We start from the raw sequence: 22,795 nt of genomic DNA, 5'->3' as shown, positions 1-22,795 counted from the left end.
CTTGTATGTGCCCTGACTTGGATCAAATCTGCAACCTTCATGCATCAAGATAGCACTCCAGCCTGACCAGGCAGTGGCGCAGTGGATAGAGCGTTGGACTGGGATGTGGAAGGACCCAGGTTCGAGACCCCAAGGTTGCCAGCTTGAGCGCGAAGTCGCAACGGGCCTGACCTGTGGTGGCGCAGTGGATAAAGCGTCGACCTGGAAATGCTGAGGTCACCGGTTCGAAACCCTGGGCTTGCCTGGTCAAGGCACATATGGGAGTTGATGCTTCCAGCTCCTCCCCCTTCTCTCTCTCTGTCTCTCTCTCTCTCTCCCTCTCTCTCTCCTCTCTAAAAATGAATAAATAAAATTAAAAAAAGAAGAAGTTGCAACGCGCAACGAAAAAACTAATTGATGCTTCTCATCTCTCCGTTCCTGTCTGTCTATCCCTCTCTCTGACTCTCTCTCTGTCTCTGTAAAAAAAAAAAAAGAAAAGATAGCACTCCAACCAACCAACCTATCCCTCCAGGGGTCATCTTCCTTTTAGTGTGCATTGTCTGCACAGTGGAATGTGCAGCAGGCTCTGGCCAGTACATGCTCTAGAACTGGGTATTATGCCCCAGAAAGGCAAAATGGTCCGGAAGGGAGTGAGTGCCCTGAGGCTAGAAGTGTTCAGCCAGAGACTAGATAACTGGTAGTTCATCAAAGGTTTTACTAACTAGAGTTTGTATTGGGTCACAGCGTTTTTTTGACGTTTCGTAAAGCACTGAATACCTTCTCTCCTCTTTGGTCTGAGATGGAAGTCCAGTGTGCAAGCTCTAGGTAGGGGGGTCTTGGCCCCGATTCTGGACCTCCCTCCTTGTAGCAGCCCTGAAGTACCCCCATGGAGCTCCTGGGCTCTGCCCACACAGGTTAGGATAAAAGCTCTAGCTCAGAACGAGCCAAGGTCCAAGCCAGATCATGTGACCTCAGAGGCCCCACCCAGATGGAGGCAGGTGGGAGGCCCAGACGTGGAATGGGGAAGGACAGGTGCCGTGCCCAAAGGAGGTCTTGGTCCTAAGGATGATCCCAAGTTCCAGCTCACCCTGTCACCCCATCGGCACACCCAGTAACCAGCAGAGACTGGCCTCGCTGAGCAGAAGTAGGAGGACTCAGAAAGCTGGAGTTTCTTTGACTTGCTCATGGCAGCTGTCATTGAGGGGTTTCGAGCAGGAAAAGCAACTGAAAGTAGGCAATTGAAGGGGTTCCCTGCTTAGGTGAACTGGAGAGTGGAGTCAGGGACTTGGTGCCAACTGGAGGCACTGAGTGACGGTGGCAGGGGCGTGAATGAGAGGGTGAATCCTGCAGACCTTTCATAGGCAGGGTAGAGTTAAGTTGGAATGGGAAGGAAACGTCAGGCTTGAATCACCTTCCTGGGCCACGATGAAGTATCAAGGGTGCCGTGAGCACAGAGAAATACTGACAAGTTGAGAGGGGGCCAGTTCAGGACAAGAAGATGCAATAAGTTCTTTGTCACCAGGGATGTGCCTTCCTGTTGCAGATAGGGATTTAGAGAGCTGGCCTGGAGTGCCATTTGCAACCTGCAGTGGCTGAGCTGATTTGATGGTCTATGTGCAGAGAGGTGGCTGTGACCTCTACTGGCCTGCCTTCCTGCCTGCACCCTGCTGGCACCAGCGCTCTGCTTCTGTGCTCGCCCCAAGCTGACTCCTCCCTCTGAATGCATAAGATGAACAGCCCGATTTCCTAATGGAATCCTTCTGGGCGGATGGGCACTGTCAGGTCAGTCAGCCTACCATGGGAGCTAGGAGACAGCCCCTACCTCTTGCTGTTCTCGGTGCCCATCGGGAACCCTCTAGAGATGGAGGGGTCTAGAGATGGACCTTTCCCAGACTGCCAGGCAGTGTGTACAGGCCCCTTGAGAAATTCCTGTTTTCTCTGTCCTTGCCTGCTACAGTAGAGGGAGTGCTGGGCATTCCCATGGGAGTTATTAGACCTCCCTCTCCGCCTGTCTAGTGGAGTGCAGTCTTCTCAATCCATCCCAGAGTAACCAGGGGGTGACTGGTCCCAGGTCCCAGCAATCCTTTTTGCAGGAAACCAAGGGCAGAACCAGCTCCTCAGCAGGCAGGCAGATGGAAAGATATCTGTGTCTTTCTGTCTCTGTCTCCCTCTCCCTCCATCCCTCCTCTCCCTGCTCCATCTCAGTGCTATGGGTAAGGCCTGGATCAGCCAGGGCAGCTATAAATGGCAGTGTGCTGCCTGCAGGGTGTATGTCCGGCTCTCAGTGGCTCCCAGAAGCCTCCCTCTTAGTGCCTTTGTGCCCTACAGCCACCTGCCTGGCCCCTCTGCCACCCCTTCCCTCTTGGTCTCTGAGGGACTCAGGTACTGGGCTCCTGACATTGGTGAGGCATCAGAAGGTACTTTCCCCCTGTGCTTTCCCCCAACCCGCTCCCTCCACTGGAGAAAAAAGCTGAATACGTGAAGTTCAAGGCAGTCACTATCCAGTGATAGAATGCCGAGGCTGGTTAGTGGGGTGAGTGAGGTTGGGTCTCGGCCCGGGCCTGCTCTGGGGACCAACCAGGATGATGCCAGCTGCCTGTCTCAGAGGGTGTCACCAGCTCACTATTTTCATTAAACTGACTGACTTTCATTAGAGCAGGGTGCATCAGTCGGCTCAGGCCACCGTAACTAAGTACCACAGACTGGGCGGCTCATACAATGGAAATGATTCTCCCCAGAGCAGTGAGATTGTGGTGTTGGAGGAGGTGGCATCTCCTGAGGCCCCTCTCCTTGGCTTGCAGGTGGCTGTCTTCTCCATGTGTCCTTGCACGGTCACTCCTCTGTGTGAGCACAACCCTAGTGTCCCAGTTTCCTCTTCTCACAAGGACACCGGTTAGACTGGACCCTAAGAACTCTAACTACTTCTTTACAGACCCACTCTCCAAATACAGTCACAGTCTGGGAGCATTTTAGAACTGGCTTTCAGGCAACTGTCATCAGTTTGGGCTCAAACAAACTCTTATAAAAATTATTTTCAAAAAATGCAGTCACAGCTTGAAGTACTAGAGCTAGGGACCCAGCATATGAGTTTGGGAAGGGACGCAATTCAGCCCACAACACATGGGTACCTTGCATCACTCAGGACCAAGGGCCTCAGTGGACAATCAGCAGTGATGGCCTTTTGTGAGGTTCATAGTCAGGCCTCAAAGCGGTGGCTGGGTTCATGCTGCCTGCAGCCATGGTCCTGGCCAAGCTGTGTGGAGTGGCTGCCTCAGATCAGGGAGAGGAAGCCTGAGAGTGGGACTCAGAGCTCGAGACCCCGAGGGACTGCCTTTGGGCAACTGCAGCCAGTCCCCCTCTGACTCATTTGACAAACACCTAGTTGAGGTCCAGATTCCTTTGGCCTCTCAGTTTAGGCCCTTAAATCTCTCACCTGAACTCTGAACCTTCTTCTCAAGAGTTCTTCTTGCCTCCTCCTGCCTTTCCCCTTGCCAATGCATTCCCACATATGACTCCAGAATGCAGCTCCCACCCTGTTTCTCTCCATTTAAAGCTTCCAGTGGTTCCTTGTTGCCTTGTCCTGTAGAAGATTTCCATGGTCCAGGCCCTAGGTTCCTGACCATTCCCCTCCCTGCAATCTCACAAGACTCCCAACGAGTCAGAGGAAAAGCCATGGTGTTCATGCCTAGCAACCTCTTCTCAGACCCCACTCAGAATCCTCACCCCCTCCAGGATCTTCTCTGCATCCCCCAGGCTCAGCTGAGCCCCTTTCCTAGGAGCCCCCTGTGTCACTTAGATGCACCATGTGTTCCTGAAAATGCACCTGAAAAACTGTGTGCAAAGACAAACTGAAGATGGACTGTGTGGTTAGATCATGAGAAGGTGAAGTACCTAAAGATTGCTCTTCCAGACATAGGTTTCGGCAGCACAATTCCATCATTCTGTACATGTTTTCCTTTATTTCTTTCCTTTCGCACCCAAGTTCACCATCTTGAAGCAAGGAGCACTGTCCTGAGGCTAAAGAGCCACTGCTTCTAGAAGGGTTTCCATCTTTGTCTCAACCACAGTTTCTGAAACCCACCTTTCTGCTGCTTCTGTCAATATCAGCACTTTTGTTTTTCTGTTGTGTATAAAATAAGGCCAAAATGCAATAAACAGTGATATTTTACTTTTAAAAAAATAATGGCATTTTTTCCATTATTATATTATCTAAAAGTCCACTAAATAACCCAGATAAATATGAGGCCCCGAGGTGCCTTCCTGGAGCACAGTTTGAAAACCAGCTCTTTGCAGTACTTAACCCAGGAAACACCATCCCAGCCCACGCCCAATCCAAAGAATCTGAGATGTTCTGGGCTTGCAAAATGCCATGTGAGTGGACGGTGACAGTGGTCAGGACTCTGGCTATTGGGGGCAGAAACGTGGGAGTTAAGTACTTCACATGCAGGGACAGCAGGGGTAGAATGGCCTCTGGGGTCTCTGCTCAGGCTCCTTGTCCCCTGGGGAGGCAGGCTTCTGGGTCACACCCACCTGCTGGTGTGTGGAGGGCAAGGGGTCCAGCTCTTCTCTGGCAGTTCCCATGGGCTTCAAGGGGCCTCTTCTGAAAGAAGGGGATTTTTGTGCAAAGAGAAAACAATTTGCAGCCAATTTACAGTGTTTTCTAACCTTCATTAAATCTCACAATAAAAAAATTATTTCAATATGATTTTTCTCTGCATTTATGAGCATAAGTGCGCTCCTGTTTCCATGTTTTACACCAGGAAGGCTGCACCCTCTCCCTGGGCTGCTTCCTGCATTGTCCTCAGGGTGACTTACCTTGATGCAGTTCCACATCACTGTGTCAGGGGCCTCCTTTTCAATACTCGATGTTGCGTGGTCTACGTGCATGATATTTCACTTGTTAATATTTTGGTGAATGTTTTAACCAAATATACTTAACTACAATAGTTAACCCTACAGATAAACATTTAGTTTCTGGTTTTGTCTTCTGCATCACATAATCAACGTTGTTGTATAAACACCCAGGTAGGGGGTCTTCTAGTCCAGAGCATCCCTAACGTGGGTTTGCTGAGTCAAAGGCGTGTCTCTTTTGCGGCACCCCCACAGCACACAGATGTTTTGTGGGCAAATTCAGACAGCACCTCGATACGGAAGCCCCAGGTACTAACCAGCGCTCAGGGCAGCATCGCCCACACTGGGATGTTGCTGAGGCTAAGTGGAGAATGGCGGCCCCTATGTGCCCCCTGCTCCCCTCGCTGCATTTTGTGTGGTCCAGGAGAGACAGTCCTTAGCTATTGGGCTTGTGCAAACTCTGCCTCCCAGCTCAGCTCGCTCTGTTTAGTTTGGTGCCTACCTGACACTCAGGGCTTCTGCTGAGGCTGCAGACTCTCGCTGCACCCCCAGAATTGAATTCCTAAAGTCTTGGCTCTGGATTTGTCCACTGTGCTGTCTTCTCCACTGTGGGTCAGCTCATCTCCCCTGTCTTTAACCTGTAGGTGTTTACATATTTTCCCACTGATCTTCCAAGCACAGTTCCTTGGGGCATGGGTCCCTCCATCACACCCTTCAATCCCTCATAGCTGGAGTGATAGACACTTCCCTATCATCCTCTAACATTCCTGCAAGTTGAAGTCACTGCTTCCTTCCACTAAGGCCACCCCAGGACGTCGTTTCCAGCCATCTGCTAATTGTGTCTATGTGTGGGAGAGAGCCGGGCTCAAGGAGGCAAAGCTCCAATTTTGGGGAAATGGACACTGAATTGATTAGGGATAGAAACGACGTTAGAGGAAGCAGAGACAGGGAGCCTGTGACCATGAACACGGCCTCTCTGTGGTACCGGGACCAGCCTCACCTGAGCCACCAGCTTTCCCCGTGGGCCTTCCATCCTGCTCACTGTAGTAAGGATGTGGGAGTCCCCAGGCCACGTATCAAAATGGCGTTCAAATGCTTTGACCAGCACCCACCTGGAAAAGGGACTGAGGCGCAAGGTCAAAAACACCATTTCTCCTCCCGGTGTCTCCCCCAGCATCTTGGTCAAATGGTGTTTGCACTGATGTCATGCAGTTTCCACCCGCTGTGGACAGTGGCCCCTATTTGGTCTTCCCAGACACACTCAAAAGACAGTACTGGTGCTGTGCATGGTCAGGCTTGCCCCTGGTGGCCCCTTCCTGTCTCCCAACATGCTGTCCACTGTGCCCCACCTTACCAAGGTGGTCACTCGCTCTGGTCCACACGCTGCTGTGGGACATCTCTCCTGCAAGTGGGCTCAGGGGTCAGGTTGCTTTAACTGAGGGTCAGATCCTGAGTGTAGTATTATACAGTGAATCGTCATGCGCTCCTGGGACAGACCCCTCTCCTTGTCTTACAGGAAGAGGAGCAGGAGCAGGACGGTGAGGAGGACCCACCCCCAGCAGAGCCTGAGGAAGACGACGGTGAGGGGGACCTTGTCTCCAGGCACACACCTCTGCCCCCTCCCACCTCCAGACCAACTCTGTCTGGCCATGAATGCTAGACTGTACTGTAGGCCCTTGGATCCCCAGCTGAGGATCTGAGTGGCAATGTGAGGGGAGTGGATGGAGGGGGAGAGGATAAGGGAGAGGGGCTGAGTCCTGCACACCCCTCCCTCCAACCCCACCTTTCTGCACCCACTTCCCTGTCTACCTCCTGTGCCCTGTCTACCGCCTTTTCATCTATAAAATGTAAGTAGTCTCCACATACAGGTGGCTATCTCGTGAGTAAACCGAGCACAGTGACCTTTCATTTCCTGAGGTGCCTCTTAATTCCCCTCTTGTCAGTGCTGTATGTATTTCATGTTCTCTCCAAATATCTCTGATCTATTTTATGGAAACTAAAGCCACTCACAAGGCTGCTGCCCATGCTTTCTGCAGAATAAAGGCCCAGGAAAGGAAACGTCTGACTCCTGAGCAGCTCTAGCTAACCAGCCAGACCTCCCTGGCCATCAGATTCCAGGTGGCCAGGAGAAGAGAAAGGAAGTGACCAGGAACATTGAGGAAACTGACCAATTCAAACTTGACTTGGTGGAAATGCCCTGGACAGAGATAGAACCAAACATGGTGTGAGGCTTCTGCAGGATCTGTCACATTTTATTTCTCTTTAAAAAATAGCTGAAGTGCCTGACCAGGAGGTGGCGTAGTGGATAGAGCGTCGGACTGGGATGCGGAGGACCCAGGTTTGAGACCCTGGGGTCGCCAGCTTGAGCGTGGGCTCATCTGGCTTGAGCAAAAAGCTCACCAGCTTAGACCCAAGGTCGCTGGCTCGAGCAAGGGGTTACTTGGTCTGCTGAAGGCCCACGAGGTCAAGGCACATATGAGAAAGCAATCAATGAACAACTAAGGTGTCTCAACGAAAAACTGATGATTGATGCTTCTCATCTCTTTCCGTTCTTGTCTGTCTGTCCCTGTCTATCCCTCTCTCTGACTCTCTCTCTGTCCCTGAAAAAAAAAAAAAAAGAATGAAAAAATAGCTGAAGTGCCTGACTGGGCGGTGGCACAGTGGATAGAGCGATGGACTGGGATGCAGAGGACCCAGGTTCGAGAACCTGAGGTCGCCAGCTTGAGTGCTAAATAGCTGAAGCAAAAATAGCAAAATGTCCACATTTGTTAAATCCATACAACAAGTACACAGAGGACTTACAGTGGTACTTCTGTGTATGTTTGAAGTATTTCATAATTTTTAAAAGCAAGGCTATTGCTGTGACTTTAAGGCAACTGCTGGCAGGAGCAGTGGAAAGAAAGGGATGCAGGAATGCAGTAACCAAGGCTGGTGTGGGCATGGGACAGGGCAGGGCTGGCATGGGGGCCTCCTGCAGGACTGGGCTGTCTGCTTTGGTAAACACAGCCTCAGAGGAAGTGGAAGGGCAGGGGCTACAGGGAGGTGCTCATGGGGTGAACATCTGCCCCTTCTAGGGGCCCTTCCTCTGAGCTGTTGGTTCTCCCAGATTGTCTGCAGGAACCGTGGCCCCAGTGTCTGTCCCTGCCAAGTTGGGTGCTGTTAGTGACTTGGGGACATAGAAAGCAAATGCTAAGACTGCTGGGGACCACTCTTCTGAATTCTGTATCCAGCCTTGTGCCTTGTCACTGGGCCCTCCCTCCTTATCTGACTGCTGCCCCGACTCCCCTACCCCCCAGTCGCCTCCTGCCAGCCCAGACGAGAAGAGGGAGGAGAGATTTATGGCCCCGGCTGACAGAAGAAAACATGAGTGGGCTCCCAGACCCTCTGTGTGAGCAGCTCAGCCCTCACGCTAATTGATTTGTGTCCCTTAAGCACTCAGAAGATTCACAGAAGACTACAAGAGGAAGTCCCTCCTCCCCAGGTTGTCACTCAGAACCCTCCTGGTCTAGGGAAATTGGAAGCGCTGAGTATCATTTGGCACATGCTTATGATTACGTGAAAGCCTTTTCAAGTCTCTCTGGCTCAGAAAACTAATTAGACCTGCCTCATAAATTGAAACCTTAAGTAGTACCCATCTGGCAGCATTTTTTTTTTTTTTTTCATTTTTCTGAAGCTGGAAACGGAGAGACAGTCAGACAGACTCCCGCATGCGCCTGACCGGGATCCACCCGGCACGCCACCAGGGGCGATGCTCTGCCCACCAGGGGGCGATGCTCTGCCCATCCTGGGCGTCGCCATGTTGCGACCAGAGCCACTCTAGCACCTGAGGCAGAGGCCACAGAGCCATCCCCAGCGCCCAGGCCATCTTTGCTCCAATGGAGCCTTGGCTGCGGGAGGGGAAGAGAGAGTCAGAGAGGAAAGCGCGGCGTTGGGGTGGAGAAGCAAATGGGCACCTCTCCTGTGTGCCCTGGCCGGGAATCAAACCTGGGTCCTCCACACGCTAGGCCGACGCTCTACCGCTGAGCCAACCGGCCAGGGCAACATTTTTTGTTTTATTTCTCTAAAACAGCAACACAATAACCTTGATGTTGAGGTTAATGGTTTCCCTGTTGCCTCTTTGAGGTCCAGAAGTGAACGCTAGCAGCCAGCTTGCTCCCAGTCTGCAGCTCAGTGCGGTTTTGCCCCAGTGGCAGGCTTTTCCGGGCTTTCCTGTTAACCAAAGACCCAGGCCCCTCAAACAGGGCCCCGAATTCCTCAGCAGAGTTCCCAGACCCCCCAGATACCAGCTATCCAACACCCTTTACTGCGAGAAGCTCCTGATCCTGGGGGCTCAGGAGGAATGGTGCGTTCAGACCTTTGCAGAGTTCAGCTTGGAGGGAATAGCCAGCTATGGGAGTGGGGGGTCTCCAGTGAGGAGGGAGAGATTCACCCTGTCTTGGTGGGAGCCCCAGGGCTTCTGCAAGGATGAACCAGGCCTTTCCATGACCCGTCGCTCTCAGGCTGTGTCCTCCTATCCCTGGCTTTGGACACCTGGTCTCACTGGCTTCCTTGCTTTGCTGGCTGAATAAAGCCTTCCCTATCTTCCACCCCCCAGTTAAATTTCCAAGCAGGCCCATTCCCTTCCCTCCTCATAGCGGCCCTTTTTTGCTGAGCACTTGGGATCAACTGTAAACTCAGTATTTTAATTATCATTGTTTGCTATGTTGTATTCACTGCCACAGCCCAACACCTAGAATATTGCTCACTAAATATCTGTTGAATGAGTCAGAGCAAGTTAACCCTTTGCAGCTGTGTCAGCCCCTGGGCGGTGGGGGGAGCAGTGAAGGAGCCACTGGAACATGTGTGCACCAGAGCTGGCTTTCCCTTAAGTGAGGTGTTGGTGAGAGGCAAACCAGCCTCACCACATCCTGTCTGGGTTCCAAATTTGCATCCGGAACCTTCCTGGTTTGGCTAAGAAAGAACTAGAACATGCAGGGCGAGGGCGGAGACCTCTTCTTCCCTGTGGGCCCACATCAGCCTGTCCAATCATGGGACAGAGAGCAGCTGGAGGTCAGGGTGGTCTGTGGGCAGGCTGTGGAGGTGTCTGAGATTCCTGACACTGGAGTGAGAGAGGTGAATGAACCCTCTAGGACAGAACTGAAAAAGAATGAATATATCTGTGTGGAAGGGTGATTTGCTGCTCTCTGCCTTTCCCTTGCTCAGCTCTTTATGCAGTAATAGAAATGATAGGACCAGCCCTTCTGCCCCTGTCCCTGGCTGGCCAGAGGCCGTGTATGCTGAAACCCCAACAGGGTTCCCTCCTGTAAGACCAGTAGCCACAGCCACCATCACAGCCGCCTGGCCCATGCAGGTTTGCATTAGATTTGGACAGATGGTAATGAAACAACGGAGTCAAGAACTGGTGGGCCATTAGCTTTAATCCTAGCTTGCACCCGGTGGGCAAGTAAAAACACACACTGGGCTCCAAAACCCACTCATTCAGTGCTCACAAAGCTACTGACTTACCCGAGTTTCCTAGAATCAAAGGTTTCTAGCTCACCAGACTTATTCGCCTCTGTTCCCCATCTCCTTCTCTCTGTACAAACTCTGCACAAACTGGCTTCTCCTTCAGCACTCCACCATCATGACTGCTTCTCCTCACCTTCACATGGCCTTCCTCTGCCTTCCTCCTAGAACACAGTCACTCTTCTCCCAGAACAATGTGATCTCTCTTCCTTTTAAAACCTTTAGGCGGGAAAGCCCTCCCCCAACACATATTAACATAATCACACCCATCCCAAGCAGTCACCTGGGCAATGGGCTTCCATGTGGGCAGTGCCATCTTTAACAAAGTGATCATAATATATTTTATCTGCCCAACACTTTCACCTGGACACCTGGCCTCCTCTCATCTGCCCCTGCAGCCCTCTGCTGCCTCCCTCGGGCCTTTGTGCCCAGCGCTGGCCTTTGATCCACGTCACATGTTCCTGCTTTCCTCTAACACCCTGGTTCCTGTCCCCTTCTCAGGCCTCAAGAGCTGCCCTTTGGTTTTTTCGAAGGCAGCTGTGGCATGGAGAAAATAAGCCTGGCTGACACGACACCCCTGGACTTTGGGGCATGGACCCACGTCCAGGAGACTGAAGGACCTTGGCAGGAGGGTCAGGGGTCCCTGTGCTGGACCTGGGACGCAAGGAGAGGCAGGGAACCCAGTGCCATGGCACAGCCTGCTTTCCAGAGATAAGCTCCCTCCATCTGACTGTAATTAGCACTGGCTTCAGATGAGGGGAGAAAGGCCTTGCAGCCAGCTCTGTGGACGGCTCAGCCTGGTCCTTGGAGGGAACCATGGTGGAAGGAGGAGGTACTAGTTTCTGGCTGTCTCATTTTTGTCTGTGTATCCCCATTTCCAGTTTCTAAAAGAGCCCCCAAGTTGCTGTAGGATGTCATGGAAAGGGCGTGGGAAGAGCACCGGCAGGTGCAGGTGAGGAGTTAGAGTCCAGCCCTCTGCGCCAAGGCAGCATCTGAGCTGCCACTGGCTGTGCAGGGGGCCCTCTTCCCCCTCTTTCAAAGGGGAGCCTCTCTGGATGAGAGGGTTATTAGAAAGTAACAAAGAGAATCCTGGCCGATCCTTGGTCAGGGCATCAGGGTACATATAGGAGCAGATATTCCTGTCTCTCTTCTGCTCTCTCCCTTCCTCTCTCTAAAATCAATAAAATAAACATTAAAAAAGAAAAAAAGTAACAGAGCTGAGGGGCCCAGTGCCCAGACCTCTGCTGGTCTCACACGGTCTCCTCTCTGCAGGGGAGGCCTTCTCCTTCAAGTACAGCCCCGGGAAGCTGCGGGGAAACCAGTACAGGAAGATGATGACCAAAGAGGAGCTGGAGGAGGAGCAGAGGTAGGCGCCTCACTGCCTCGCAGGCTCAGCTTTCTGCTGGGATCTGCAGAGGACCCTCTTACTGTCTCCCCCTGTGCCCTTGGCTCAGGAGCAGGCCCACCCCCAACAAGCTGTACCCACCCTGACCATGTCCACTTTTAGAGGTTCTTTCCTGTCCTGGCAGCACTCATCCAGGCTTGATTTACCCTGAAGACAGTCCCCTTGAAACACTTGGGGGAGGGTGCCAGCACATTCCTTGCATGCCACCCCACAGAAAGGGAAAAAGAAAACAAGTGAGACACTAGGCAAGGTCTGGAGCCGATCTGGCTGTTCACATACACACAGAGCTCACGACAAAACCAATCTATCACTAGAGCAGAGCGCGGTTCTTAGTGCTCATGCGTTCCGCAGCTGCTGCGCCCTTCCCAGCCCAGCACCCGTGGCCATCATTTCTTATCTGTTCTGCTCCATGGAACTTGGAGGCCACTGCAGCTGCACAGCTTCTCGTTTTAGAATTGGGCTGTTCCCCACCCCAGCTGGCATCCCCTGCACACCATGGGCATCCCCTGCACTTCCTGTCCACCCCATTCTGCCAGAGGCTAAGGAGCTCTGGAAGCAGCTGGACAGCACTGGAAGATCATGAGAAAGACCCAGTCTAATCTTGAGCCCAACTCTCCTCATACGCATAGGTGGTCTATGGCCTGGTGTCCTTCGGTTCGGCAGGAGTCTAAATGGCTGCCGTGCATTTTCTGTCCAACCACCTGAGGAGCTTGGGCGATTACTCCCATGCCCCACCACCCAGAGAGATACAGAGGGCATATTATTCTTCAGTGCAGGGTTCAGCCATCCTCTGCCGATCCTCACTAGCCACCCAGTAGCCATCAAAAGTCGGAAGCCACTCTATTCGTGAGAATCACTATTTCCCCTTCTGGAGCTGTCACCAGTTCCAAACCTGGTGCGTGGGCTTTTCACTTGGGGGCAGAGGGCTGGCAATGTCATCCCAGCAGAGAGAGACCCTGCACAGGGGAAGGTGACCTGGGGAACACCCACTCCTCGCTGTGATGTGGCTCTCACTAGGGTGACCCAGTTTGCTGCCTTTATATTTCAGGATTGAGCTGACCTCTGATCTCACTGCCCTGTAGCAAGTTCCTTAGGTCCTGAGCCACAAATATTCTTGCAAATCCTTTTGGTAAGGAGATTGACTTCTTTGACTAGTGGTGCTTCCCTCATCTTGTCTTTTAATGTATCCCCAACACGACTGGCGTGGTCTAAACCTCCCCACCTCTGCCAACTTCATAAGCAAAGAACACATTTTTGTGTACCAGGTCTCATTCTCCTCAGGTACAGGGATCACTGGGTGAACAGTCCCCTTTCCCAGGGCCCCCAGGTTCTAGGAGGCAAGTCCCTGGTGGGTCTAATGGGCCAGCCAATGGAAGGTTAGCACCCTCTTGTGGGGACCTCAGGGGGCTGCAGAAGGTACATGATGTCACCCTGGCAGCTTTAGTCAGACCCTGAGAAGGTGAAGCAACTGACAGAACAGTGCAAGGCAGAAACCTCATGCTCCCAGATTGAGGGACAGGCAGGTTTTTATGATCAGAGTGAGAGCTGGCTTACCATGGACCTTTTCTTGTAAGTCCAGTGACAAGCCAGTCTCCTCCCGTGATCTGTGGTGGCTTTTGCACTACAGTGGCCAGAGCTGACTGGCTGCAGTGGAGACTGCGTGGCTTGCGAAGCCTCCGACCAGCTCTTTACAGGAAGTCTGCAGCCCCCGGACTAAGGATAAAGAGGACCTCACACACTTTTGTTCCCTTGAAGGTCCCTGTGGACAGAGGCTGTGTCCAGGACCCTGTCCTTAGTCTATGTGCACTGTCACTGTGAAGGACCACTGGTGTAGAAAAGGTCAGTTAGTGGACTGGACACTAGGCCTCAGGTGGGGGTCAGGCTGCACTGTCAATGGGTGCAGAGCTGGGACTCGGGAATAGGGAGGGGAGTCCCTTCGCCTGTTTTCAGACAGTAGACTCTGCACTGCCCAAGAAGAGCTCCACCTCTGGGTTTTTGGGAGTCTCTAGACCAATTTCACACACCACTATTCCGGGGGTGGGGACTGCACCAAGTGCTGCTGCTGGGGTGAGGGAGCTCTCACCTCCTCACTCACAGGCTGTGGTTATCACTGGTGCATCCTGAGTTGAGAAGGAAGGACAGGTGGACCTCATGGCTCTTTTTTTTTTTTTTCTGAAGCTGGAAACGGGGAGAGACAGACAGACAGACTCCCGCATGCGCCCGACCGGGATCCACCCGGCACGCCCACCAGGGGGCGATGCTCTGCCCCTCTGGGGCGTCGCTCTGTCGTGACCAGAGCCACTCTAGCGCCTGGGGCAGAGGCCAAGGAGCCATCCCCAGCGCCCGGGCCATCTTTGCTCCAATGGAGCCTCGGCTGCGGGAGGGGAAGAGAGAGACAGAGAGGAAGGGGGGGGGGTGGAGAAGCAAATGGGCGCCTCTCCCATGTGCCCTGGCCAGGAATCGAACCCGGGTCCCTCGCACGCCAGGCCGACGCTCTACCGCTGAGCCAACCGGCCAGGGCCAACCTCATGGCTCTTGAACATGGTTCTGCACAGGGAGGGGCTGGAGTCCCTATTCACTGTCATCGCTGCCCCACCCAGCATGTACCCTGTGACTGTCCAACATATCTGCCCGTGATGTCTGCTTGCTCCTCCTGCCCCTGCATGTGGTTAGCCCGTGTGGCCTTGCGTGGGGCCCCTTGACGCCCACCCCTCTTACGACTGCTTCTCTTCCTGGCATGGTGATGCTTGGGTTGCGGAGGCAGGCAGCTTGGCTTTGTCTTCTCATCTACAGCACGATAGTTCTCAAGGGTGGAACAGCGGACCGGTGTGAGACAGCTCTGGTCCAGGCTGAGCCCAGACAACTGCCCTGGAAGCCATCAGTATGAAAGATAACATGCATAGTATTGTTAAACCACTAAAACCACAAGCCAGTGAAAAGTGCATGCTCTTCCTTGCCAGTCAAATTCTGACGACCCAACTCTGCCTGTTTCTAATTTCATCACTGCACTCAGGGTCCCAGTCAAGATGCAAGCTAGTGAACAAGTAAATACTGCAAGTCCCTAACTTTAATTTATTAACTCAGCCATTATACAGTATCTAGAGTCCTGCATGCCCCAGAAACCTGTTTACAAGTTTTCAGGGAATGATCCTTAAGACGTAGGACTGAGAGAGAACCCACTTTGGGTCCTGCCTGTGTTTAACTGGGCACAGACTTGCTCCCAGACCCAGTTGCTCTGCTGGAGGGGCAGTGAGTGGCAAGGCCTGTGAATCTGGAGGCAGCGGAGTTTCGGAGAGGCCCACTTTGTCACTCTTTGCCCCTCCCAGCTCTCTGGGGACGGGGCTCATGGGCATCCTTGGAACTGCCACTGCCCAGTCCAGCAGTCCCCTGGGTTCCCACCGCAGCTTCTCTGGGAGGTGTCCCATCCGTTTGGGTCAGTGGGCTTACCGATTGGTGGCTGCACCGCCCCCCTGCAAGATGTCCTCCTCACCTCAGATTTTGTGAAGCTGGTAGGCGTGGCTGTCTTCTCATTTCTGGTCCAGGCTGTAGCCCAGTCTGGCTCTGACAGATGAGGACCTGGGACCCGAGCAACCGCTTTGTTCTGAAGGGCCACAAGACGGTCCTGACCTCGCTGGAGTGGACAAGATTCCAGTGCAGGGTGTTTTGTATGGTATAATGGGCAAGGGTGAGAAGAGGCAGAGAACCCCCGCTGTGGGATATTCTCCCAGTTTCTGCTGCCTGACAGGTCTATCTGTGACCATCCCAGTGAATTTCTAGAAACATGCTGACTGTACCTCCAGAAGAGGGTGCCAGAGGGACAAAATTGGATCCCTGCATTCCCTCAGCGTGCGTTTCTCTGTGTCATTCAGAAAAAGGAGGCACACTGTTGGCCGCATCTGAGGTAGCACAAGTCTTAACCTACCAGTGTCCCCAGAGGGGACAAAACCCAGCCAGTAGGACTAGGAAACAATCTAGACTGACAGGACCGTTCCGGCACAGCCACAGTCCAAAGATCAAAAGTGTCCATGCCGGACCTGCCTAGCTACCTCAATGCAGGCTCTGACCCGGCCAACTGCCCACATGACTCGCAGACTCACAATGGGAGTCGGTAGTCTGTTAGGCTCCTGTGTGGAGTCCCACGTGGGGTCCCACCGGTTTAGTGGAACAGGCTATCTTGCTGCAGGTGATGAGAGGCTAACTGCCCCTCACATGTCTGAGAAGCCAGCATCTAGCCTGGCTTCTGCAATTCCAAACATTCGCCTTCCTCATCCCATTCCCCCTCCTCTCCAAGGTACCTGTAAAATGGAATGAGTCAAGTCAATGATCTTTTCTCCCTGTTTCTCTTTACAGAACCGAGGAATAATGAAGTTACCCTTAGTGCCCTCCTAAAGACTTTCCCTTTTAGCACCTTAAAAGCTTGAGAGATAAAATGAACCCCCCCAGAAAGCAGCCTTGCAGGCTCCCAGGTGCATTTTGCCTGCACAATGCCGGATGCAGACCCTCGGATAGGACTTCCCTTGGCTGAGAGGCACCCAGGGATGCCTTTGCTCTTCTGGTGTGGGGTCTTCCTTCTTGTTTGGGTGGATTGCTTGAAGCGGAAGTGTTTTAAGAGTTTGTTTTCACTCCCTGAATTTTGTTGTTTTTTTTTATTCGCTCGACATACCCTTCACGCCTGATATGGCCAAAGGGTCAGTTACTTCATCATTTAAAAATCAGTGTAGTTTTATTCCAGCCTTCTTGCTTTTTCCTTCACTGAAGCCAAACCGTGAAAGACTTTAAGGGGCCAAACTGCTCCTGCTCACGGGTGCTCACCAGCTGGGTCAGGGATGGCTCACTGCCCTCTCTCCGCCTTGGGGCAACTTCTCTATTGCTCCTGTCTGGCTCAGCTATTGGGGGTTGAGAGGCGCTATATTGATGACCCAGCAGCAAAGAACCAGGGCAGCTACTGATGTACTATTCCCCTTATCCCCCCTTTCAAGAATGCTTAAATCAGCCCTCTTGTTGTCCAGAGGGCTTTTCACTGATGTTCTCACCAGCTCAGCTGAACCCCCACCTTGGCTTTGGCTTGAAGCAATAATACTAGTGTTCTCTTAAAATAGATTTCTCAATTATGCCTCTTCCTAGAAAGTTTCAGAGATGAGTTAGAACTTCACCGGATAATCAGATCAGTCCCAGATTCATTTCTTGGAATTTTATATTTGACAATATTTTTACTATGCTAAACTTGTCTACCATTTTTAGATATGTTGGTTAAAACCTTTTCTTTTTAAAGCACTAAGTTTATAGAAAAAAATTTTTTTTTCTATTTAATGGAAGGCCGGGAATTGTCCAATGTCAGCCTCTAAGGGTATATTACAGTCTCGGTGGACTTCTCCTCCAGGCCTAGTCCTGTGGGTTCAGGGCCCTCGGGCAGAACAGGCAGCGGAGCAACAGCCACACAGAACCACGTGATAAACAGTTGTACTCTTCTGAGCACGCCTGTTCCCACAGAGCAATAGCAATGACCTTGTCCAGACTGGGATCTCACTGACACAATAAGCAGGTGACTCCCTCCAAGTTAGTTATCAAAACTTGTCTGGAAACTTGCTGATCATGGGTGCTGAGCCTCATGTCCTCCTGATGGCATGGGTCTGCATTTTTAGACTTTGTTCAATCCAATAAACTCTGAGTAGACAGTCTTGATTACTGTGTGTTTTTTCAGTTTTGCTTTGTTTTTTTAAAAAAGCAATCTCCTTTGAACCCTTTAAAATTTGAGCTTCCTCTCATTTTGATGCCGGTACTCTCCAGCAGAGAATGAAGTCCCATGTCCACCCTGTTAAAAATATGCAAGTGTCCTAGCCATCAAAAACACAGGAGAGAATTAGCATTCCCAGCAGGGGAGGCCCACACGGGCACCTGGACTGTGAGTCCATCCAAGGAGCTCGATACACACCCCTTTCACTCCCAGTACTGTCCTTTCTTCAGACAGGAGGGTAGAGTACTTATCACAGGCTCCTCCTCCTCCAGACAGGAAGACACTGTAGAAATAACTTTCCCAGGGTGACAAAGAGAGGCTGGGACTTCAGTAATTCAGCTTCTAGATGTTGCTCTAGTCAGAAAACCAACAGCTGGATGGGAGAAACGGGTTCTTACAGAAGAAATATGTTTGGACAAGACAAGACAGTGGGACAACCCCTCCCCAGGCAGCAATAGGGGAGCTGGCCCTGCAGGGCCACAGTGGCTAGGGCTGCGCCAAAGTCGGCTCTGCTCGACCTGCACTGACTAGCAGATCCGGCTGCAGGGAGGGGACGTCCTCAGAAGGTGGCTGGTGCCAAGCCAGTGGTGTGTGGAGGGAGGAAGTGCAGGATCCTGAAAGCAGAAGGAGCAGTGCGAGCCTGTGGCACCCGGCCACACCACTCCCTGGTTTTTACTGCAGAGTTTCACCCTACCCTTTCACGTTCGCACCTGAGGGAGTTGCCCTGTGCCGGTCAGATGGCATGGCTGAGCCTCATAAAGATAACGGAGCTCGCGCCTGGCATGTCATAAACAGCTTCTCTACAGCCACGCTTGTTTCCTGGAGAGGCAGGGACCCTGCTGGCCATAAGGTGTCTTTGTGCAAATTAGAAAAAGGCACCCCTTCCTCTGGGGAGGTAAACCCCATACCTACCCTTGCACCTTGGTCAAGCACATCTGTATGCTCCCCTATTTCCCAGCCCACAGCCCAAAATGTTTTTTCTTCCTCCACTTTAGGCTCATTTCTCTAAAACCAATGCTGTTTCTAACGTGTTTCTGCACAGAAGCTCCAGCCCCTTCATGGAACCTACCTTCTTCCTCCTTGCCCCACTTGTGAGACATGCAGTCAACAGTGAAAGCACGTTCAAGGGGAAACTGAAGTACCCAAAACTTGAGAAATAACTTTGGGGGTCCCCAAATTTCCAGGGTAAACCCAAGACTTAGAAACCCAGTGTTTGGAACCCTCAAGTTGAGTTTTTTAAACCAAACTATCTCCTCTGACTTGAGTGGGTTTTGTCTGCATTTCGTTTTTTTCTTACTCGGAAAACCTAATGCAGTAACACACGAGTGAGGAGTGTCTGGACCCCGGTGGAGGCTCACAGCATCTTTGTCTCTCCCTCTGTCTCTCCGTCTTGGGTGAGGAACATCTTTTTCCTCTGTACCCTTTCTTCTCGACAGAGTTCAGAAAGAACAGCTGGCAGCCATCTTCAAGCTCATGGAGGACAACAAGGAGACATTTGGCGAGATGTCTGATGGAGACGTGCAAGAGCAGCTCAGGCTGTATGACATGTAGGCTGCCGCCACCGCCACTCAGCAAGACGTCCACCACTGCTGTGCTGTGACTCTGCCCTGACCTGTGACCCTAGCCCTTGTTACTTTCAGACTTCTGTGGGCTTCCTTCGATCTTATATCCATAGATGGAGAGGTGTATCATATACAAATTTGCTCAGTTCTCGCAAATCTGTTGCAGGAGTTGGGAGTGTAGTCTTCAGAGTAGGAAGTCCCTGACCTGTTGGGCTTCTGCCTGCAGGTGGGGTTCAAGGTTGTTACATAGGTAACCCTCTGAGACTGTCTTCTGATCCTGATTAAATTTGCCTTGCAGACCCAGGGCAGGAGGCAGCCTGGGAGGGGTGACCTGATGGCTCAGCCCTCAGCATCTGGTGTGGAAAGGATTCATGGTACTGGGGGGAAGATGAGGATCAGGACTTGCAGCCTGCGTGTCCAGTCCAATAACACTACACTCTTGTTCTGCCTTAGAAGGATTTCTGGAAGCTTGTGTAAACTGTATGGAAGCAAGCAATTAGGGGAGCACTCTTTCAGCAAAATGGCTAATTCAGTCTCACCTTCCATCCTGGAACAAAACAACTGTATCAGAGTTAAGTCCCTCTAAGAGGTTCTCTCATTTAAGCATGAGATTTACTTTACATATAATTAAGACTTATTTGAGTGCGCTTTTTTTTTTCAAGTGAAAGGAGGGAAGATAGACTTTCACATGCACCCCAACTGGGATCCACCCAACAACCCCTGTCTGGGGCCATGCTTGCAACCTAGCTATTTTTAGCACCTGAGGCGGAGTCTCCACAGAGCCATCCTCAGCGCCGATGGCCAGTGCGCTCAAACCAATCAAGCCATGGCTATGGGAGGTAGAGAAAGAGAGTGAGAAGGGGGAGAGGGAGGGGTGGAGAAGCAGATGGTTTGCTCCTCTTGTACGCCCTGACCAGGAATCAAACCTAGGACATCCACATGCTGGGCCAACACTCTTACCACTGAGCAAACTGGCCAGGACCTATTTGAGTGCTTATAATGCATCTAGAAGATTACTGGACACTATAGGAAGAAATAAACTACAGGTCATGGTGCCTACCTTTAGGGAGGTGAAAGTCCTTTAGAAAAGACAAGCACATGTGCAGGGAAAGAGAACTTCACCAGGCAGCATACAATAAAAAGCCAGCATGATCTCACGGAACAGTGTCTGGGGCAGCTTAGGAGAGCAACACATTTCTGTGAGTCCGTGCATGCATGATGAGGAGAGTAACAGGGTCCCTCTGTGCCACAGACACTGTTCAGGCCAGGTTTTAGATCACCCCATTGGCAGAAAACCTTGTAGCCAACTGAGTTAGGGAGAACCCATAAAGTTCTTATATTTTTTATTTGCTGGAATAAAACTAAATGAACACAATTAAAAGCAGCCATGCATTTAATGCACCTTGAATTAGTAACAATGAGGACAGTCACCCTCCTGTCATTTCATGCTTGCTAGACTTTTTCTCTGGCCTCCACCCCCATCTGCTGCTGTAATTCCTTTTGCTTCTTTGTTGACAGTCTGCATGGCAGGAGGGTCTATTCTGTCTGTTATATCCAAATGTCATTCCTTTTCCTTTAAAAAAATTTATTTTTATCTTTATTGCCAAGCTTTTTTTTCCCCCTGGGATATGTGCTGCTAAAGTGAGCACTTGGCCACACTTTTGAAAAATTTTATGATTTAAGAATTGTTTGCTCCCTTTGCCCTGAGTGCCCACAGTGGGCAGGGTTTCTGGCAGCACTGCAGAGCTGGCATTGCCCTGTTGCCGTGTTCCCTTTCCTCTCCTGCAACCAGTCCTCCACTCATTAATTATACTAAACAAGAGTGACTCACGGAACCTGAGTCAGAATGCTCATGGCAATGGGAAAAGTAAACTGAAGGAATTTGTGTACACTTGGGTCAGCTATGATGTCCCAACTGCAAAGAACAGCAGACTCCAACATAGTTGTCTTACATGCGAGGAGAGCTTGGTCTTCCTCCCAAGAAGTCCCCGGCAGAGTGGCTGCAGGCCCAGAATGGCCAGGCCCAGGCTGTGACTCTCTGAGTTCCATCTTCCTCACCTTGACCACCTCTCCTGGGCCTCAAGATGGCCGTAGGAGTTCAGGGGTCATGTCCAGAAGCAGGAAAAGGGTCATTCTCTCTTGCTTGTGTTTCTAGGAATGAGGACACTGGTCCTCACTTCAGGTCACAGCTGGCCAGAATATATCATGTGTCCATGCTTTAACCAGTCACTAGCAAGGAGATGGGGCCACTATAGTCGGCTAAGATGCCTGGGGCTGGGGCCAGGGCCAGGTTCCCTAAATACATGGCCATTCAGAGAAGGGGGTAACGATCCCACTGAGGCTCTCTGTAAGGAAGGGACTTGGGCGTGGTCCTGGGTAGACACCAGGATCACTGTCACCTGCCAGGGACTTGGAAGCTAGTGTCTGAAGTACTCGACACTCCTGGGCCTCTCATGCTTCAAGGAAGCCCTGCTAGCTCCCTACAAATGGCATCCTGCTGGGTGCTCTGATGCCATTTCCAGATAAGTGGCCTCTTCTGTTTATACCATTTGTGCCATTTTGTCTGCCTCACTGGCACACCCTCAAGTCCATTTGTGGCCAGAAGAGTCCTCTTAAAACAAAACCCATTTCAGACTGACAGTCCTATGTCACCCCAGATACTAGTATTGCTACAGGTCAAGAATATTAAAAATGCCTTAAAAAAATGTGCCTGGTGATTGGAACCCATTCTTAGAAGTTTCCTGGAGTCAATGGCAAGAACTCAATATACACAGCCATAAGTTAACATCCCACACTGCAATTTGAAACCAAGAAAAAACATACTGTTTGCTCACAGTGTCAAGAGGAAAATAAACCAATCCCATTAGGGCAGCGGTTCTCAACCTGTGGGTCGTGACCCCGGCGGGGTCGCCTAAAGCCATCAGAAAATACATAATGCATATCAGGTATTTACATTCCGAATCATAACTGTAGCAAAATTACAGTTATGAAGTAGCCACCAAAATTATTTTTTGGTTTGGGGTCACCGCAACATGAGGAACTGTATTGCGGGGTCACGGCATTAGAAAGGTTGAGAACCACTGCATTAGGGCCATTAAAAAGCATACGGTGAGGGAGAGAGTAAACAGAGGGAAGGCTTCTGCCAGGCAGGTGGTAGCCCATCACCAGGGTGTCACTGCTACGCAGGGCCCAGAGCCACAGGGGCTGACAGAAGCCAATCGGAATGGAATTCTCCAGGTTCAGAGACTTTCAGGGCTCAGTTTCCACCCAGCAAATGAGAACCACCTCAGAGCCTCTTGAGTTCCTGCACTCCCCCCCACTCCGACACTCCAATTACCACCCTACTCTAGAGCCCTGCTCCAGAGATGCTCACACAAATAGCAGTGCCTTGTCACCCATCACACACCAGCACTGGACTAAAAACCATGTCCACAGACGGTCCATTTCTGTTTACCAAACTCCTTGCTGGAGACCTTTCAGGACCCTCTCCTTCCCTCAAAGTGTCTGTTGTAACTGCCATCAACTGGACAAAATTAGGTGTCTCCTCACTTAAACTGCCTTTTCCAGTGGCCGTATTGAAGTAAAGGTGCAGTGTAAGCAGCTCATTTAAGAGCATCCTAAAGCTAAGGGCAAGCATGGCATGAAATCTGTGCACACAACTCTTTCCACCCACCCACTCTGGCTGATTTGTATTTGTTTTCAATTTTTTAAAATATGAAAATGTAAGTAGTTTTCCTAAGAATAGATCACTTTAAGGTT

General features: G+C 51.4%; 2 protein-coding genes across 5 annotated transcripts in view; one reads left to right on the top strand and one right to left on the bottom strand.

Annotated features, from left to right (window-relative positions):
* MXRA7 (matrix remodeling associated 7) overlaps positions 1 to 22,003 on the top strand; it is a 30,512-nt gene extending 8,509 nt beyond the window's left edge. Inside the window, exons 2-5 of one of the 4 annotated variants that reach the window (XM_066381306.1) lie at positions 6,347 to 6,410; positions 11,608 to 11,701; positions 12,789 to 12,869; positions 18,911 to 19,040. In XM_066381306.1, the coding sequence (XP_066237403.1) occupies positions 6,347 to 6,410; positions 11,608 to 11,701; positions 12,789 to 12,822 (192 nt within the window). In that variant the 3' untranslated portion in view covers positions 12,823 to 12,869; positions 18,911 to 19,040. Of the gene's footprint in view, positions 1 to 6,346; positions 6,411 to 11,607; positions 11,702 to 12,788; positions 12,870 to 16,090; positions 17,423 to 18,910 lie in introns of those variants that run through there. The other 3 variants (XM_066381305.1, XM_066381303.1, XM_066381304.1) reach the window with 3 other exon arrangements.
* Positions 1 to 22,795, bottom strand: part of MFSD11 (major facilitator superfamily domain containing 11) — a 253,051-nt gene that overhangs the window by 63,571 nt on the left and 166,685 nt on the right. The window lies entirely within an intron of this gene.

Source organism: Saccopteryx leptura, chromosome 4 (assembly GCF_036850995.1).
Source record: "Saccopteryx leptura isolate mSacLep1 chromosome 4, mSacLep1_pri_phased_curated, whole genome shotgun sequence".
NCBI classification, from domain to species: Eukaryota; Metazoa; Chordata; class Mammalia; order Chiroptera; family Emballonuridae; genus Saccopteryx; species Saccopteryx leptura.
The sequence above is the reverse complement of the archived record's forward strand: the minus strand, read 5'-3'. Positions and strand labels throughout refer to the sequence as shown.